A 19,812-nucleotide genomic window follows, 5' to 3' on the forward strand; every position below is an offset into this window, starting at 1 on the left:
TTTGGTATTTAATTGGGGATTTTTAATTTGTTCCTTTTCTACCTTTTTAGTTGCACATCAATTCATTGACCTCCTCTTTCTTTATTTTATTTATGTAAGCATTTAAAAATATAAAACTTCCCCTAAGAATTGCTCTCACTGCATCCCATAACTTTTGGTGTGTTGCCTCATTATTGTCCTTCTCTTGGATGAACTTATTGATTATTTCTCTGTTTCATTCTTAGACCCATTCATTCTTTAGGACTGGATTATTTAGTTTCCAATTAATTTTTAGTCTATCTTTCTTACATGGAATTATATTACATATACTTTTTATTGCATCATGATCTGGAAAGGATGAATTTAATATTTCTGCCTATCTGCATTGAATTGGTAGGTTTTATGCCCTTGTTCATGGCCAATTTTTGTGTAGCTACTGTGTACCACTGAAAAAAACTATTTTTTCTTTCTACCCCCATTCAGTTTCCTCCACAGATCTACCATATCTAACTTTTCTAAAATTCTTTTCACCTTCTTAACTTATTGTTTATTTGTGGATAGATTAATCTAGTTATGAGAGGGGGAGGTTGAGGTCCCCCACTAGTGTGCTTTCACTCTGTCATTCTTCCTGTGATTAGCTTAACTTCTCTAAGAATCTGGATGCAGTATCACTTGGTGCATATATGTTTACTAATGATATTACTATTTAGTAGAACGTAGTTTCCTTCCTTATCTCTTTTAATTAGATCTCTTTTTGATTTTGCTTTGTCTGAGATCAGGACTTCTACCCTTGCTTTTCTTACTTCAGGTGCAACACAATATTTTCTACTCCAGGCTTTTACCATTCCTATGTGTGTATTCCTGTACTTCAAATGTGTTTCTTGTAATAGACATATTGTAGGATTATGGCTTTTAATCCACTCTGCTAACTGCTTCTGTTTTGTGGGAGAGTTCATCCCATTCATATTCACTGTTATGATTACTATCTTTGTCTTTCTCTCCATCCTTTTTCCCCTCCCACAACAGTTTGTGCCTTTCTCCCTCCTTTCTCCCTTTCCTTCCTCACTAAAGTTTTCTTTTTTACCACCACCTCCCTCAATCAGCCCTTCTCTATTCCCTCTTCCTTTTCTTTCCCTGTTTCCCTCCTACTTCCTCTAGGGGAAGATATATTTGTATACATGAGTATACAAATATAATCCCCTCTTTAAGCCAAACGTGATGAGAGTAAGGTTAAAACAATGCTCATCTCTATTTTTTTCAGCAAATTTGTGTCAAATTCGGAGTTCTTACCCCAAAAGCTTGGATGTTTGAGTTTATCAAATACTAGATTACTATGGTCATGTAATACTATTATCTATTGTGACCTAATCTATTCCACTGATCCACCACTGTGTTTCTTTGGCAGTGCCAGATTGCTTCGCTGATTATCACTTTGCAATATAGTTTGAAATCTAGTACTGCTAGGCCTCCTTCTTTCCCAAAATGGGATCATATGAATATTGCATCAGACAACATTGTGTCAGGATATTGATTTTATTTCTTCTTAAAAGAAGAATCAAAGAGAAGTGTCCCATTCTGGCTATAGCAAGAAGAGGTTTCATTTGAATGAACCTTAGTAATATGAGGAATGAAATAGTAATCTAGAAGAGTCTAGTAAAAGCGTTGTCAAATAGCCTGGAGGGTTTGAAACTGTGAAAAGTCTCATAGTGTGTGAAAAGTCTCAAAAGTGTGGAGTCTCAAAGAAACTTCATCTGCCTAGTATCTGAGCACAGATGTGTAGAAGACAGAAGTGAAATAATTTTCAATGCATTTCCATATAGACTTATAATTTCTACTGAAAATCTTTTTAACATCTTAGATATTTGCTCATTTTTATAATTAAATCCAAATGGATATGATCATGATAGCAAAATAAAAACAAATTTTGTAGTAACCTTTGTAAAAAGCTGGCAAAGAAGAAAGAACAACAACAACTGTCTCTATTTATAAATTCAGAGTAACATAGGAATACCAAAGGATGGAAAGAAGAATTTTATTGTTTCAAATCTTTTTTCATTTTGGAGATTATTTTGCTATCAAAGCACCTAAAAATGTGACCATTAAAAGCAGAGGGAAGCAGGCACATAAATCTTTCATTATTTCTCCAAAAACACCGTCTTGAATGTTATCTTCTCTGTGTGTTTTCAGCATAGACCATAAAGAGAAAATGTGTACACCAACTTAGGAGCTCAAGTATTTTGTGATATTATTTTTGGAAAACAAAATTAAGACTATACTGGCTTTTAAACCATTTTTACTGTCTTACCTGATCCTAACCAAAGCAAATAGTGGACTTTTCTGTCTGCCAGAGTGTTATAGACCCCACATTATCTTGGCAAAAACAATGTCTTTTGCTTTATTCTTAATGCATTTTTCCCATAAGAATTAGATTTCAGAGGAGATTTCACTAGCTCTTTATGCGGCTAATTACTGTTGAACTGAATTGAAAAGCACCACATAATTTGAATAATCCATGTTCTGTTGTCAGGCCACAATTCGACCATCCTCGTTACATGTGAATCCTTTAATAGAAGTACTTTTAATGACAGCTGTTAGCTATAAAATGAGATCAAGAGAATGTCCAAGAAGGACCTTCAACTTTCACATTCTGGGGAGTAAATGCAACAGTAGTTAAAAGCTATGTGATAGTGATTTTAAATTAAGTCTTTCTTTTAACCAGGAATTTTAAAATCCATTGTAGGGGCAGCTAGGTGGTGCAGTTGTTGTGCCCTGCCCCCCCGCTCCAGTTTCTCCATCTTGCCCCAGCTCACCCCACTGTTTTCACTCCCAGCTCCACAGACCCCCCGTTTATGTTCCCTTCTCCATGGAAATAATCCTGCCTCAGCTTGTCCCACTGTTTGTGTCACCATCTCCATGGATATCTAATTGTGTTCATTCCTTTTAAATACTCTTTCTTTTCCCTTTCTCACTGCTGTTCGATTTTTTTTTAAATGCAATTTATTTCTTTAACATATTTGGTTTTCAGCATTGATTTTCACAACAGTTTGAATTACAAATTTTCTCCCCATTTCTACCCTCCCCCCCACTCCAAGATGGTGTATATTCTGGTTGCCCTGTTCCCCAGTCAGCCCTCCCCTCTATCACCCCCCTCCCCTCTCATCCCCTTTTCCCTTCCTTTCTTGTAGGGCAAGATAAATTTCTACGCCCCATTGCCTGTGTATCTTATTTTTTAGTTGCATACAAAAAGTTTTTTTGTTTTTGAACATCTGATTTTAAAACTTTGAGTTCCAAATTCCCTTCCCTCTTCCCTTCCCACCCACCCTCCCTAAGAAGTTGAGCAATTCACCCTAGGCCACACATGTATTATTATGTATAACCCTTCCACAATATTCATGTTGTGAAAGGCTAACTACATTTTGCTCCTTCCCAACCTATCCCGCTTTATTGAATTTTCTTCCTTGACCCTGTCCCCTTTCCAAAGTGTTTGTTTTGATTACCTCCACCCCCATCTGCCCTCCACTCCATCATCCCCCTGCCTTTTATTTTTTTTTTATCTTCCTCCCTCTTCTTTCCTGTGGGGTAAGATACCCAACTGAGTATGTATGGTATTCCCCCTCAGGCCAAATCTGATGACAGCAAGGTTCACTCATTCCCCCCTCACCTGCCCTCTCCCCTCCTCCCATAGAACTGCTTCCTCTTGCCACCTTTATGGGAGATAATCCACCCCATTCTATCTCTCCCTATCTCCCTCTCTCAGTAAGTTACTCTCTCATCCCTTAATTTCATTTTATTTCTTTTAGCTATCTTCCCTTCATCCTCAACTCACCCTGTGTCTGCTCTCTTTCTTTTACATATATATATATATATATACACATACATACACATACATACATATACACATAGATACATGCATACATACACATTCACTTGTATATATACATAAACATATATATATATGCATATATACATATGCATATTCCCTTCAACTACTCTAATACTGAGGTCTCATGAATCATACTCATCATCTTTCCATGTAGGAATGTAAACAAAACAGTTCAACTTTAGTAAGTCCCTTGCAATTTCCGTTTCTTGATTACCTTTTCATGCTTCTCTTGATTCTTGTGTTTGAAAGTCAAATTTTCTATTCAGTTCTGGTCTTTTCACTGAGAAAGCTTGAAAGTCCTCCATTTTATTGAAAGTCCATATTTTGCCTTGGAACATGATACTCAGTTTTGCTGGGTAGGTGATTCTAGGTTTTAATCCTAGCTCCATTGACCTCCGGAATATCGCATTCCAAGCCCTTCGATCTCTTAATGTGGAAGCTGCCAGGTCTTGGGTTATTCTGATTGGGTTTCCACAATATTCAAATTGTTTCTATCTGGCTGCTTGCAGTATTTTCTCCTTGATCTGGGAGCTCTGGAATTTGGCAACAATATTCCTAGGAGATTTCTTTTTGGCATCTATTTGCGGAGGCGATCGATGGATTCTTTCAATTTCTATTTTGCCCTGTGGCTCTAGAATTTCAGGGCAGTTCTCCTTGATAATTTCCTGAAAGATGGTATCTAGGCTCTTTTTTTGATCATGGCTTTCAGGTAGTCCAATAATTTTTAAATTATCTCTCCTGGATCTATTTTCCAGGTCAGTGGTTTTTCCAAGGAGATATTTCACATTGTCTTCCATTTTTTCATTCCTTTGGTTCTGTTTTATAATATCCTGATTTCTCATAAAGTCACTAGCTTCCACTTGCTCCAATCTAATTTTTAAAGTAGTGTTTTCTTCAGTGGTCTTTTGGACCTCCTTTTCCATTTGGCTAATTCTGCCTTTCAAGGAATTCTTCTCCTCATTGGCTTTTTGGAGCTCTTTTGCCATTTGAGTTAGTCTGTTTTTTAAGGTGTTGTTTTCTTCAGTGTATTTTTCAGTATTTTTTTGTGTCTCCTTTAGCAAGTCATTGACTTGTTTTTCATGGTTTTCTTGCATCCTTCTTATTTCTCTTCCCAATTTTTCCTCTACTTCTCTAACTTGCTTTTCCAAATCCTTTTTGAGTTCTTCTATGGTCTGGGGCCAGTTCATGTTTTTCTTGGAGGCTTTGGTTGTAGGCTCTATGACTTTGCTGTCTTCTTTAGGCTGTATGTTTTGGTCTTCTTTGTCACCAAAGAAAGAATCCAAAGTCTGAGACTGAATCTGGGCGCGTTTTCGCGTCCTGGCCATATTCCCAACCAACTAACTTGACCCTTGAGTTTTTCAGTGGGGTATGACTGCTTGTAGATTACAGAGTTCTATGTTCTACGTTTGGGGGGGAGGTGCCAGCTCTGTCAGAGCCGCACTCCTCCTTCCCCAAGGACCCCCAGTCCAGACTGGGCTCAGATCTTCAGCAGGCTGTGCACCCCTGCTGTGATCCGCCACTTAATTCCCCCCACCAGGTGGGCCTGGAGCCGGAAGTAACAACAGCTGTAGCTGCCCCACCTCCGCTGCCCCCGGGGCTGGAAGCCGAACCGCGAACTCCTTCCACTCCCGCAGCTTTTCCCACTAACCTTCTCCACAGTCTTTGGTGTTTGTGGGTCGAGGGGTCTGGTAACTGCTCACGTATTCAGGGCGCTAGGGCCCCCTCCGCCCGGCTTCCGGTCTGGATCGTCCACGCCGCTCAGGCTGGGCTCTGCTCCACTCCGTTCCCAGCTCCCAGCTCCCAGCTCCCAGCTCCGTGTGGAATAGGGCTCACCCAGAGACCATCCGGGCTGTCCTGGGCTGGAGCCCTGCTTCCCTCTGCTGTTCTGTGGGTTCTGCCGTTCTAGAATTGGTTCAGAGCCATTTTTTTAGGTTTTTGGAGGGACTCGGGTACGGAGCTCACTCTAGTCCATGCTTACCAGCTGCCATCTTGGCTCCGCCCCCCACTGCTGTTCGATTTGAGTAATTACTCTGAACAGTCTTGCGCTTCAATAAATCCATATCTAAATTTATATCTGGGTCTCACTCACTTTTTTTCGGCACAACATTTCTGGAGGCCCCGGCGAGATTTGGGGGTGGTCTGTGGCACCCCCAAGGCCTGGGCCAGGTAGGGTCTCGTCCTCGGGTAGTGGGCATCTCCTCATCCCAACTTCTAGGGGAGCCGGCCTCTGAGACATTAATAATTGACTTTTAGGCCAAACGTTTCAGAGCCCCTGGAACTTGAGATGGAGGAGCACTAACCCATTCCCCAACACTGACCTGCCCTTTTTTGGGACTTTGGTGGATCAAAAAAGAAAAAAAAAAACCTCTAGGGGAATCCATCTCTGAGACATTCCAAAGCCCCAGAGGGTAAGTTGAGTCAGGTTTCTGGTTTCTGGTGGGAATTCCCTTCTGTTTCTGATGGAGATTCAGGGCCAAACATGGCTTTAGCGGTCAATGAGGCTGGGAGACAGACCTAATTAGTCTGACAGGCCTTCTGAGGAAGCACCGAACTCCCAGGCATCCTGGAGATGGCCCAGCCTCTGCGTGTTCTGGTTTCTGGTATCTGTCCCGGCATGTCTTTCTGTTTTGTGTTTGTGTGTTGTCTGTCTGTTTGTGCCTCTGTGTGTGTGTGTGTGTGTGTGTGTGTGTGTGTGTGTGTGTGTGTGTGTCCGTGAGTGAGTGAGAGTAGCCTGTCAGCCACTGCAGCAGCGGGCAGTAAACCCCACCCCCGCCCCTCCCTATCACACTGGCATTCCTGAGGAGGGAGCAGAGCAGGCTATGTGTCCATAGTCTGGTTAAAGCTTAACACCATAAGAAGAAATACCCACAAGTTAAAGTCAAGTTGTGGGGAGAGATTGATTTATGTTGAAGACGGGAGAAAACAGGGTATGTGAGAAAAGAAAGCCTGAGAAGTGTTAAGACTGAGTTCTCAGGGCTCTGGCATAACCTCCGCTCAAAAAAGGCAGAGTTATCTGAGCAGAAAGACTCAAAGGTAACCGCTCAGGAGAAAAACTTAAAGGTACAAGTTCCTTTGAACTTCTCTGTACTAAAAATGTTTCAAGATAAGGAAGAGTTAACTCCTCCCCAAGATCAAAAAGGGAAACAGCTAGAGAAGTATTTTAACCCTTTTTCTGCCTACATAAAGGAGAAACAGTTTTTGTGTAATGGGACCCAACCAGAAAAGAAGTTAAGTGAAAAGTGAAGATGTGTCATTCTTAATTTAATGCTTAAGATAAATTAGAGTTCATTTTACTGCTTGTCACTAAAGTTTATGGGAAAAGGAAAAGAGAGACTGTGATAACAGTGGAAGATTAGTAAGTTAAAATCCTGAGCAAGCAGCTTAGAGTAAAAGGCTTGATAGCCTGAATTAAAAAAACCCAATAGATGAAGTTATAGAGAGATGGAAGAGGATTATGTACACTCCCCCCCCCCACCCCGCTTCGGACTAGATCTGTGAGAAGGTTCTATTAAATTTAACATGAATATTGGTCCAGTATGTCACTTTAAACTGACCTGGTTATAACAGGAGATTCCAAATTGTAATAGTATTCTTAATTGTAAAAGTATTTAGTATATTGTTTGGCAAAAACAAACGTTCAAGCTAAATAGAATTGCTTCGTGTGTGAATTTTCTCAGATGTGAAGTTTATGTTAATGGTGATAAGATGAAGGTGGAAATACATCCAGCTGGATTGGTAATTAATTAATTATGATTTTAAAGGTTTAAATACATGACATCTGTTTATGGTATTGTATTTCTAAAATTAAGTTCATGTTTCCTGGTAACAACTGTTTGGTTCATCTGTGTTGTTAGAGAAACAATTTCTCTAAGTGTTGTTAGATTGACAATTGTACTGTTAAAATAATGAATGGATTAGGAAACTGTTAAGTCATTTTATATGACCATGTCTTTTAAAGAAGTTTAATTTAAGAAGTTATAAACTTCCAGGTTTTGTAACAGCCGTACTGGGATCCCTATATGTACAATAAGTTGGGAAAAACCTGGAAGTGGAAGTTTTACTGAAAGAAAGATAACAGTGGAGTCAGAAACAAGCTAACCTCTGAACCTGACTTTTAAAGTCAGTAAGACTAATTTTTAATAATTGGCTTTTAGGATATTCTTTTAAAATTAAAATTTGATTGTCAGGTCCAGGTAGAAGCTTTAAAAAGAAAAGATATTTGTCAGAAACTGCTATTATTGTCAAGTTGTGATACCATGGGAAGTCAGCCTCCCTGGACCTAGCCCCGACCTCCCCTTCTGTTGCACCCCCCCTCCACCTGCCCTTCTTGTGCTGAGTTCCTCCTTCATGAGCCAACCAAGTCAGCTTCTGCCAGCCCCCCACCCCCACCCCGGACCACCTTTTTTCCCTCTTCCCTGGGGTTTGGGCCAAATCTAACCCTCCTGGCTCCTAGCCACAGCCTCTCTGGTTTCTATTTGTCAGTATCCCACATCTTCTGAAGCCCACAGGGGCATAGCTCCCTGCTTTTCTCTCCTCCAGTGGCCCTCCCCGAGGACCCAAAACTGCTTTTCTAGCCTCCAGACAGATTAGTTCTCTTTCCCCAGTAGCTGTCCATATTTCCTGCCTCAAGGAGGCTGGCATCCTTGTCCTGTGCCAGTCCCCCTGGACCACCTCTCTGCTTCCTGTTAGAAAGCCTGGCACTTCTGACTTTCAGCCAATGCAAGATCTTTGGGAGGTTAATAAGCCATCCTTACACCCTCCTCAGCCTCTTGCCACTCACCCACACTGTACACACTGTCTTGGACCTTAAGGACGCATTCTTCTTCATTCCTTTGGCTCCTGCAAGCCAGCCCCTTTTCGCTTTTACCTGAGTCAACCCTTCATGAGGCTTCTCTGGACAGCTGACCTGAACAAGGTTGCCTCAGGGTTTCAAAAATTCCCCCACCCTCCTTTATGATGCCCTCCCCCTGGATCTCTTGCCTTTCAGGGAATCTACCCCTTCTTGCTCCCTCATTCAGTATGTTAATGATCTCTGTTAGCTACATCCACTGAGGATGGTTGCTATCAAGCTACCCACTCTTTTCTGTCTCTTTTTTAAATTCTCTTGGCTACCGAGCAGATCTGCTGCACCTCTGTTTTTTACCTTGGGTACTGCCTTGAGACCAGAAATTTCTCTCTTTCAAGCCTGTATCCAGGCCATCCTAAACATTCCTGTTCCTGCTACCAAGAAGCAGGTCCGTGAACTGCTGGATCCTTGGGTTTGCTGACCTTGCTAAACCCCTTTACTCTTCTACTGCTGGGTCTGGCCCTCTAGTCTGGACTCCAGTGGAACAAAACTCCCTTGACCTCCTAAAAAGGGCCCTTGCCTCTGCCCCTGCATTTGCTCTCCCTGACATCACTAAGCCCTTTCATCTCTTTGTGGCAGATCAGCCCTTAACCCTGCCACACTCCTTCCTGACTCTAATGATTTTTCTATTTACAAAGAACGGGGCCCCCTCACATCTTCTGGTAGGACAGTCGGAGGCAGGGGGGAGATCCTCGCCCTCCTGGACTCTATTTGGCTCCCCTCTCAAGTTTCTCTTGTCCACTGCCCTGGCCATCAACTAGGTGACTCCCCTGAAGCAATTGGCAACCAAGCAGCCAATGCCGCTGCCTGGGCAGCATCCCTCTCAGAAGCTGCCCCCCTTCTTCTTGTTTCAGACCCCCTCCCCTCTGCCACCCCTTCTCCCTCCTATTTACCCTTGGATGATTCCTTCGAAGCCAAAAGAAAAAGGGCGGGAAGAAGGAGTCCGGGGGGTGAGGTTTTGGGTGATGGCCAAACTTTTGTTCCTGAGGTCTTGGGGAGGGATTGGGTGGGCAGATTCCATCAGATCACACCCCGGAGTGGGGGTGGGGGGGGGAAGCTACTCAGGGACAGATATTACATCCCTCACTTAGACAACATCCTTACCAGCACAGTCACCAGATGCATGCGGTCCTGTGCCCAAGTGAATGCAAAACAGACAGAGACAGCTCCACCGGGGTGGGGCTGCTGGGAGTAGCCAGGGAAACATTGGGAAATGGATTTTGCTGAAGTCAAACCACCAGCAGCAGGTTTTAAATGTCTCTTGGTATTTACTGAAGAAAGAGACAGCCCCGATGGTTGTAAGGAAACTCTTGAATGAATTGATCCCCCATTTCGGCTTTCCCCTTAGCATTGGCTCACACAATGGCCCTAGCTTTGTTACCAAAAACTTCTCAGGGTGTGCTCATGGCCCCAGAACTCCAGTCAGGTTGAATGAGCAAACTACACCCTTAAAGAGTTTCTATCTGAACTTTTCCTGGAAACTAAGGAGAACTAGGTCACTCTGTTCCCCCTGGCCCTGCTCTGCAGCTGATGCACCCCTAATAAACTAGGTTTGACCCCTCTGAAATTCTTTTTGGGTGCCCCCCTCCTATTAATGCTTCCCTCATTAAGTTCCTACAGGGTCCACAACATACCCAGTCTCAGCTTCATAAATCTGTCCAGGAAGCCCTGCCTACTTCAACTTCGGACCACCTCCACCGCTTCCAGCCCGGGGACTCTGTCCTAGTCTGAAAACATACAACCCAAGTGGAAGAACCCTTACACTGTCATCCTGACCACCCCATCTGCATTCAAGGTTAACTCCATTCCTGTCTGGCTCCACCACAGCCGTGTGAAAGCAGCTACATCCACACAATGGAAGGTAGAGCCCCTCAATGACCTCCTAAAGCTAAGACTGTTCTGATCTCCTTCTTAATCTTTTATTAACCCCTTCCATGGTCCCTGGCAATCCCCATGCCCCCAAGCTAAGCTCTACTTGGGTAATCACTACAGGGAACAAACAGTCTTGGCCTCAATACCCATTTTCAGGACCCAACAAGAGACGTCTCTGTTCTACTTCAGGATACCCAACTACATTTGCCTGCCCTTGTGTCATGGCTTACAACCTCCCCTCAACTGTGTGTCTCACTGGGCAGCATTAGGGGCTCCAATCAACGCTTGGTTCCATCACTCCATATCCGTACATTCAAGTCCAACCCCTGGCACCCCAAACTCGATATTATTGTCCTAAATCCTTTCGACCCTGCCTGGAGAGGCCCGGTTTCTTGGGTACTGGGATTCATTATTATCCCTTGGGAGACTATGGGGTTGCCACATGTGGGAGAGATGGTGACCCTGACTGTGACCAAGAAGGTTTTACCAGGTCCCCATCCCATTGGCCCAATAGGGGACCTGGCCATCCCTGCCCCATTAGGGAACCTAGCCATCCCTGCCCCAACACCTATTACTCAGGAACCCCACACCTATCAGGTTTCCTTGCTTGCCCTTTTATCAGCTGTTCATAAGACACTTAACAGCTCTAACTACATACTGGGCAAAAATTGTTGGATCTGTCTTAAGCCCCAGCCTCCTTACTATGTAGTGGTGGCACTAAATGCCTCCATCACCCCTACCTCCAACACAGAGAACTGAGAGTGGAACCAACCACAGCTCACCCTTGGGGATATATAGGGAACAGGACTTTGCCTTACATCATCTAACACCACTTTATCCAGTTCTCAGTATGGTCCCATTTGCAAACAAACTCAGGAGATTCAGGCCTCCAGCTCAGACTACTTCCCAGCCCCTCCAGGAGCCTGGTGGGCATGTCACAACAGCCTTACCTAGTGTGTCTCTGCTACTGTGTTCCTCAGACACCAACAACACCCGGAGGGCCCCCTGTGCATCTTGGTGGTCATAATTCCCCTGGGTTTCCCTCCTGTCAGGTGAGGAATGCTGGCGCAATTTTTCCCCCAAAGGGCAACCAAGTTACCATCAAAGGCGAGCAATACCACTCCTCATCCCCATCTTAGTGGGCCTGGGGCTTGTGGGCTCCGCCACCACTGGGATGGCAGCCCTAGTCAAAGGGGATCTCAACTATAAGGCCTTAAGTTCACAGGTAAACACTGACCTCTCCAACATAGAGCAGTCCATCTCAGTCCTAGAAAAACAAGTGGACTCATTGGCAGAGGTGGCCCTCCAGAACCGCAGAGGCCTTGACCTTCTTTTTCTCAAGCAGAGTGGCCTATGTGTGGCCCTGGGAGAGGCTAGTTGTTTCTACTCTAACAACTCTGGGGTGGTGTGGGAAAGTCTGAGGTTGGTACACCAAAGTATTGCCAACAGACAAAAGGAGCTGGAAAACTCTGAGAACTAGTATCAGTCCCTGTTCTGTAGATCCCCTTGGCTCACTACCCTGGTGATGACCCTGGCTGGCCCTCTCCTCCTCTTCATTATAGCTCTGGTTGTGGGGGCCTGCCTCACTAATCGTTTTCTGCAATTTGTCAAGTCCTGCATAAACTCTGTTAAACTACTATTGATTAGGGATCTCCATTACTGATTTGCAAATCCCAAGCCCCGATTCTTGTGACAGATCCCCTGAGAATGTGTCAAAGAATTGACACACTTTAAAAAAAAGTGGGGAATGTTATGCCTTGCCACCCCTCCAGTTTCTCCATCTTGCCCCAGTTCATCCCACTGTTTGTACTCCCATCTCCACAGACCCCACTGTTTGTACTCCCATCTCCACAGACCCCACTGTTTGTGTCCCCATCTCCATGGAAATCTAATTGTGTTCTTTCCCTTTAAATATTTTTTCTCTTCCCTTGCTCACTGCTGTTCGATTTGAGTAATTACTCCGACCAGTCACACGCTTCAATAAATCCACATCTAAATTTATATCCAGGTCTCACTCTCTTTTTTCGGCACAACACAGTGTATAGAGCACCGGCCCTGGAGTCAGGAGGATCTGAGTTCAAATGTGGCCTCAAGACACTCAACACTTGCTAGCTATGTGACCTTTGGCAAGCCACTTAACCCCCATTGCCCTGCCTTTCCCCCTCAAAGAAAACATCCATTGTAAAAGAAGAGGAAGAAGAAGAAGGAGAAGAAGAAGAAGAAGAAGAAGAAGAAGAAGAAGAAGAAGAAGAAGAAGAAGAAGAAGAAGAAGAAGAAGAAGGAGGAGGAGGAGGAGGAGGAGGAGGAGGAGGAGGAGGAGGAGGAGGAGGAGGAGGAGGAGGAGGAGGAGGAGGAGGAGGAGGAGGAGGAGGAGGAGGAGTAAAGAAAAGAAATTCTGCCTATCTATAGTCTACAATATCAGTCTTACTTTGCATATAATTTTATTCCAGAAGGGAATTTTGAGTTTAGAAACATATTTTTAATCAAAATATGATTAAAATTTGTAGAGGCAGTGTGGAAAAGTGAATATAATGCTGGGTTACAAGCAGTATGCCCCTGGATATGTTATTTCACTTTTATGGGCTTTAGGCAGTTCTCTAGCTTTTACCTTCTAAGTCACAGATGCATTTACTGGGGTATTCTGGAGCCAATTTAAAACAGAACTGATTGTTAAATTGTCAATGTAAGTAAGCACTTACACCTTGGAAATCAGGGAACACTAATATTAAAAAGTTAAATACAAAATAAGAAAATAAAAAAAAGCTTTATAGTGTGCATAGCAGAATGTAAGAGAGGATTCAAAATATGCAGCAATAAATTTCCATTTTGAGACAGTCTATATAATAAATACCATGCACTGTGTTCAGAGCTGTCCATATTTTCTTTGTTTTCCTGTAAGTTTTCTCTTATTCTCTGCTGTACACTTATTACTTTGTTCTTTTTTCTCCTTCCTTCTCCTTCTTCCAAAAAGACTACAATTAAGGGTGGAGATACACACACACACACACACACACACACACACACACATACACACTCTCACCCCTGTACACACATATATAAATACAGACATATTTATACAGACATATACACATGCACACACATGCATATATTCATACATACAATTACATACTCATACGTATGCTTAGGTATCTATAATCATACTCTTATATAGACACATACATTGAGATGCATCTATGTAAGACCATGCTATACTTGTTTGTCCTCTGTTTCCCTGAGGATGGATAAGGTCTTCCTTCAAATTCAAGTCTTTCCATATATTTCTAAGTTTCTAAGTTCATTGTTTCCTATGCCACAGCAATATTCCTAACTTATGCTGTCTGGTTATCTTAAATAGTCTGCAACAGTATTAATTAATATGGTTGACATACAGTGCAGTTTCCCTTTTTTTTTCTTTTGATTAAATCTATTTTAGCTATAACTTTATCTGAGGTCATGATTACTACCCCTGCTTTTGCTTTCCCCTAATAATTTTTTTTTATTTTATGTTTCTGTGTATCTCCTAATTTCTACCCCTGCTGATGCCTCTGCTTTACTACTACCAGCTACCTCACCCTATTATTGCTCAACATATCTCCCAAACAAAGATCTTTCCCTTATTCTCTACCCCCCAGCTTTAAATCCCTCCCTTATGCTCTCCCCCTTCCCTATCCCCTAGGCTTTTATTTCTTTCTGAATTTAGAAGACCTTTATTCCTTTCTAGATATATCTGTATTGTTCCCTCTTTAACTCATTTCCCATTAATAGTAGGGTTCCAGAAGTACCAATCCTTCTGCCCCATCTAATTGCTCAGTGTCAGTTCTTCTCACAGCTCGTTTGCATAAGATAATTAATGTTTTTATCTTTTCCTAGATGGTTTACTTTATATTATTGCATCATATTAATCCTTGACTCAATCTTTCTTATGAACTAACCAATTACTAATAACAATCTTAGACACATAATTCACAATACCTAGTATAAAAAGGAAACAATGAGTCCCTTATAATTAGTCTCTGATGTTTACCTTACATTTCTCTTGGATCTTGTATGTCAAATTTTCTACTGATTTCAGGTATTTTTGTAACAAAATCCTGAAAGTCTGGCAATTCATTAAATGTCAATTTTTTTCATTCAGGATTAAGCTTAACTTTTGGGCAAAAATACTAGTTCTTTTACTCTTAGATGTATAGTGTTCCAAGATCTGCAGTCTTTTGGTGTAGCCCCTGCTAGGTCTCCTGTGATTCTAGTTGTGACTCCACTGTATTTGAATTGTTTTTTTTTCTTGTTGCTTATAAAATTTTCTCTTTAAGGTAAGCGTTTTGGCATCTCACTATGATATTCCTGTAGATTTTCCTTACAGGATATCTTTCAGGTGATTATTGGTGATTTTTTTCTGTTTCTACTTTCACCTCTTGTTGTAACACTTCGAAGTAATTTTTCAAATTAATTAATTAATTAATTGATTGATTTTTAGTTTTTAGCATTTCCTTTTCTAAGATTTTGAGTTTTAAATTCCGCCCCCTCCACTTCCCAAGATGCTATGCAACCTGACATAGGCTATACATGTACAATCATATTAAACATATTTCCACATTGGTCAAGTTGTGATAGAAGAATCAGTGTAAAAGAGAAAACCACAAGAAAGAAAAAAAAAGATAAAATTGTGTGCTTTGTTCTCCATTGAGATTCCATAGTTCTTTTTCTGGACATGGATAGCATTTTTCATCATGAGTCTTTTAGAATTGTCTTCGATAAGGGCCAAGTCTAACAAAGTTTATCATCATACAATTTTGCTGTTACTGTGTGTAATTTTCTCCTGGTTCTGCTCAGTTCATTCATCATCAGTTCATGGAAGTCTTTCCAGGTTTTTCTGAAGTCTGCCTGCTCATAATTTCCTATGGAACAATAGTATTCCGTTATATTCATATACCACAACTTGTTCAGCCATTCCCCAATTGATGGGAATCCCTTTAATTTTCAATTCTTGGCCACCACCAAAAGAGCTACTATAAATATTTTTGTACATGTGGTTCCTTTTCCATTTTTTATGATCTCTGTGGGACACAGACCTAGTAGTAGTATTGCTAGATGAAAGGGTATGCACAGTTTTGTAGTCTTTTGAGCATAATTGCAAATTGCTCTCCAGAATGGTTGGATCAGTTCACAACTCCACCAACAATGCATTAGTGTTCCAATTTTTTTCCATATTTTCTCCAACATTTACCATTTTCCTGTTTTGTCACATTAGCCAATCTGGTAGTTATGATGTGGTACCTCAGAATTGTTTTGATTTGCATTTCACTAATTGGTAGTGATTTAGAGCATTTTTTTCATATGACTATAGATAGCTTTAATTTCTTCAACTGCAAACTTGGTCTCTTATAACTTATAACTCATAACTCATATCCTTTAACAATTTATCAATTGGGGAATTACTTGTACTCTTATAGGTTTGACTCAGTATTTTAGAGACAATGGCTGTAAAAATTGTTTCCCAGTTTTCTGCTTCCCTTCTAATCTTGGTTGCACTGGTTTTGTTTGTGCAAAACCTTTTTAATTTAATGTAATCAAAATTTTCCATTTTGAATTTCACAAAGTTCTCTATCTCTTGTTGATCATAAATTCTTTCCTTCTCCATTGATCTGACAGGTGAACTATTATCTGCTTTCCTAATTTGCTTATAGTTTTGTTCTTTATGTCTAAATCGTGTGCCCACCAATTTTGACTTTATCTTGGTATACAGTATAAACTGCTAATCTATGCTTAGTTTCTGCCACATTGTTTTCCAGTTTTACCAGCAGTGTTTGTTAAACAGTGAGTCCTTATCTCAGAAGCTGGAGTCTGTGAGTTCATCAAACAGTAGATCAAACATATACTCATGGACTCCCATGTCTTGTGTACCTAACCTATACCACTGATCCACTATTCTATTTCTTAGTCAGCACCAAGTAGTTTTGAAGATTGCTGCAATATAATACAATTTTAAATTAGTATGGTTAGATGACATTCCCTTACATTTCTTTTCATTAATTCCCTTGATATTCTGGACGCTTTGCTCTTCCAGATAAATTTGGTTGTTATTTTTTTCTAGCTCTATAAAACAATTTTTGGTACCTTGGTTAGTATGGCACTGAATAAGTAAATTAATTTAGGTAAAATTGTCATTTTTATTATATTAGCTTGGCCTACTCATGAGCAACTGGTGCTGTTCCAATTATTTAGATCTGACTTTATTTGTATAAAAAGCATTTTTGCAGTTTTGTTCATACAGCTCCTAGGTTTGTCTTGGCAGGTAGACTCCCCAATATTTTACAGACAACTTTCTTTAATTATTTCTTGTATTATTATTTTAAGATTCTTATTTTGATCATAGCTTTCAGGTATTCTGGGTATTCTTATGTTTCTTCTTCTTTATATGTTCTCCAGATAAATTTTTTATGAGATGTTTAATTTCTTTTCTATTTTATTATTCTTTATATTTTGTGTTATTTCTTGGTCTCTTATAACTTCACTGGCTTTCCCTTGCTATAAGGTTAAGCAGGGTGGGGCTTTTTACTGTTTTCTCTTTTGGAGCACTTATGTAATCAAGTGCCTTTGATGAGTCTGACCTTTGTTTCTTTGATTAAATCAGGAGTCTTTTATGACCTGCTTATCTCAAGCAGAAAGCTTAGTTTACACAGGTTTGAGTTGCATGTTTGTTACACCCTTTGACCCTGAAAGGGTATATAAACTCAAAGGTTAGTGTTTTGTTTGGGGCTCTCACTCACTGGAAGAGTGTTGATGTGGAGACTCTGGGTAGCAGCTGGAGCCCCCTGGCTTTGAAAAAATCCAGATGTTTGTGCTTCTCTAGTAACTATGTATTGTCATTTGGTCTGTTTATATTATATCTGTTTGTAATTTCTGTTTGTATTTGCTCTGAAGTTAAGGGTACTGGCTTTTCCCCCTGAACTAAGTGAATGATATATGTATGTTTAATTAAAGTAAGATTGTTAACCCCTTACACTTGCTTTCCTTAGAAAGGCAGATCAAAGAACCTGTGCTTGCAGCTCTTCTGTATGCTGGTGTTGTTAGTCTTTCACCCCCAAAACAGCTACTAGCAACATTTTTGTTACACTTTCCCAATTCCAATTTGGAAGGAGTGATTTTCTTCCTTAAAAATATGGATCTCTTTTTCTGGTTGGTTGACTTTCTTTTCATAATATTCTTGTTTATCTTGAATTGTTCTTATTTTTAAAATTTTTTCCTCAACCTCTCTCACTTGATTTTAAATTCTTTTTAAAGTTCTTCTATGAATTCTTTTGGGGCAGGTGACAAATTGATGTAACATCTTTGGAATAGTAGAGGCTTTTTTTTCTTCTGTATCTTCCTCTGTAGAGGAACCACGATCTTCTCTTTTCCCATACTATCTAAAGTTGGGTTCTTTGTCCTTAGCCTGGTCATTTTTTGTAGAAGCTTATTGTTTTAATTGCCTCTAGTACTGAGGTATGTGGAAAGGTGCCTCTGGCCTCAGATCCTCCTTCTGTTCTCCCCTCTGACCTGGAAGGAACTGAAGTCAAGAACTCCACATTCTTGTAAGTGTCCACAGCCAGAGGCATCCCCATCCCACTGTTTCTGTACTCCCGGAGGTGTGTGCTCATTCCTTCTTGCCCAGGACCACCTCTCAGCAGCACAGCTGGGCCGAGCACCCCTCGTCAGCAGAGGCACCCTCAATATTCCCTTCTCAGACCCTCATCTCCCTACATTATCTGGGAGGTAAAAATTCCTGGGGCTGGGGCTAAGGCTGCCTGTCAAATCAATTTGCCCCAGCAGCTACTTGCTCTTTCAGAGAAACTAGCCTGGAGTGCTTATTATTCAAAGTGACCAAACCACAGGCCCTGGGATTTTTCTTCTCATCTCCCAATTGTCCCAGGAGGACCGCTGTTCTGGCCCAACTCTCGTTTATTTTTATTGCTCTACTTTCACCCTGAGGCTCTATTTTGTCTTGTTTGTGTGGAAAATCTGGAGAGCTTGGAATTTTCTGACCTATTAGTCCACTGTCTTTCCCTAGATTAAAATTTACAAAGTTTTAGGTACATTGTTCTGGAGTCAGGATGACCTGAGCTCAGATCTAGCCTTAGACACTAACTGGCTGAGTGATCCTATGCAAGTTATTTTAACCCCTCTTTCCCTCAGTTTCCTCATCTACAAAATGGGGATCAAAATAGCACCTGACTCTAAGGGCTGTTGTGGGTGTCAAATGAGATAATAATTGTAAAGCACTTAGCACAGTGCCTGACACATTATAAGCATATTTGTTGTTGCTGGTATCCTGAATAGTGAGTTGTTAAACATTGACCAGCATGTGGCTGGCTGGGATCTATAAACTGAAGGAGTCCCAAATCTGAGGAGGTGTGAACACTTTCAATCATTTGGTACTTTCATAGATTGATGCCTAGAAGGAACCTCATTTAACAGACGAGGAAATTGGTACCAGAGGGGTTCACAAGCTCATAAGATTAGATCCATTAAGGAAGGAAAAAAAAAAAAGATCTTACACCAAACATCCGATAAGGAAGGAAGAACTTATGACCTTGAAAATATTATCTGAGATAGAGAAGTTGCCTTCCTAATCTCAAAAACACCAATTCCTCAAAAATTCTCTATCCCTTCTTACTAAGCTTGTCTGTGAAATATGAGAGCATTCTGGAAGCTTTCTGCTTCTGGCTGCCAGCATAGAAATGGCACTGTGCTGTGGGCATACACAGTAACTGTCATTAACTTTAATCTCCTCCTAAAGGAGCCTACTGTTCAGCCACCTAACAGGACTCATTAGCAGAATTATGCATTCTGAATGCCCCTTTGCCAAAGTGACTTCCAAGGTCATTGTGTTTAATAAGAGTAGAGTCATAAACAGAAGACTTAAAAACAACTGAAGGCTTGGATTTTCTTCCTTTTTAAGATGCCCTGGTCTTAAAGGAGAAGAGTGAGTATAGGAGAAAGGAAATATCAGCCAAAGGAATCAATCTTATCTCATTCAACTGAAAACTGAAATGGACCATATATAAGAAGCATGTCCCTCTCCTCCCCACACCCCCACCACAAACAGTCAAACAAAAACTCAACAATCAGAATTAAGTTTAATGGTTAGGGTGTCAAATCTATTTTTATAGAGATAATGAATAATGATAACAAATTTATGTTTAAATTTTTTGTTGTATTTTTATTGTATTGTATGTTCTTCTACTGGAATCAT

General features: G+C 41.0%; 1 protein-coding gene across 1 annotated transcript in view; it reads left to right on the forward strand.

Moving 5' to 3' along the window:
* The first annotated feature begins 1,751 nt into the window (after positions 1 to 1,751).
* The window catches only part of GALNTL6 (polypeptide N-acetylgalactosaminyltransferase like 6), a 1,125,319-nt gene continuing 1,107,258 nt past the window's right edge, over positions 1,752 to 19,812 (forward strand). The window contains exons 1-3 of the mRNA XM_036763330.1: positions 1,752 to 1,768; positions 7,430 to 7,473; positions 11,633 to 11,805. Coding sequence (XP_036619225.1) covers positions 1,752 to 1,768; positions 7,430 to 7,473; positions 11,633 to 11,805 — 234 coding nt within the window. The remainder of the gene's footprint in view (positions 1,769 to 7,429; positions 7,474 to 11,632; positions 11,806 to 19,812) is intronic.

The sequence above is a fragment of the Trichosurus vulpecula genome, chromosome 6, assembly GCF_011100635.1.
Source record: "Trichosurus vulpecula isolate mTriVul1 chromosome 6, mTriVul1.pri, whole genome shotgun sequence".
In the NCBI taxonomy this organism is placed as follows: Eukaryota; Metazoa; Chordata; class Mammalia; order Diprotodontia; family Phalangeridae; genus Trichosurus; species Trichosurus vulpecula.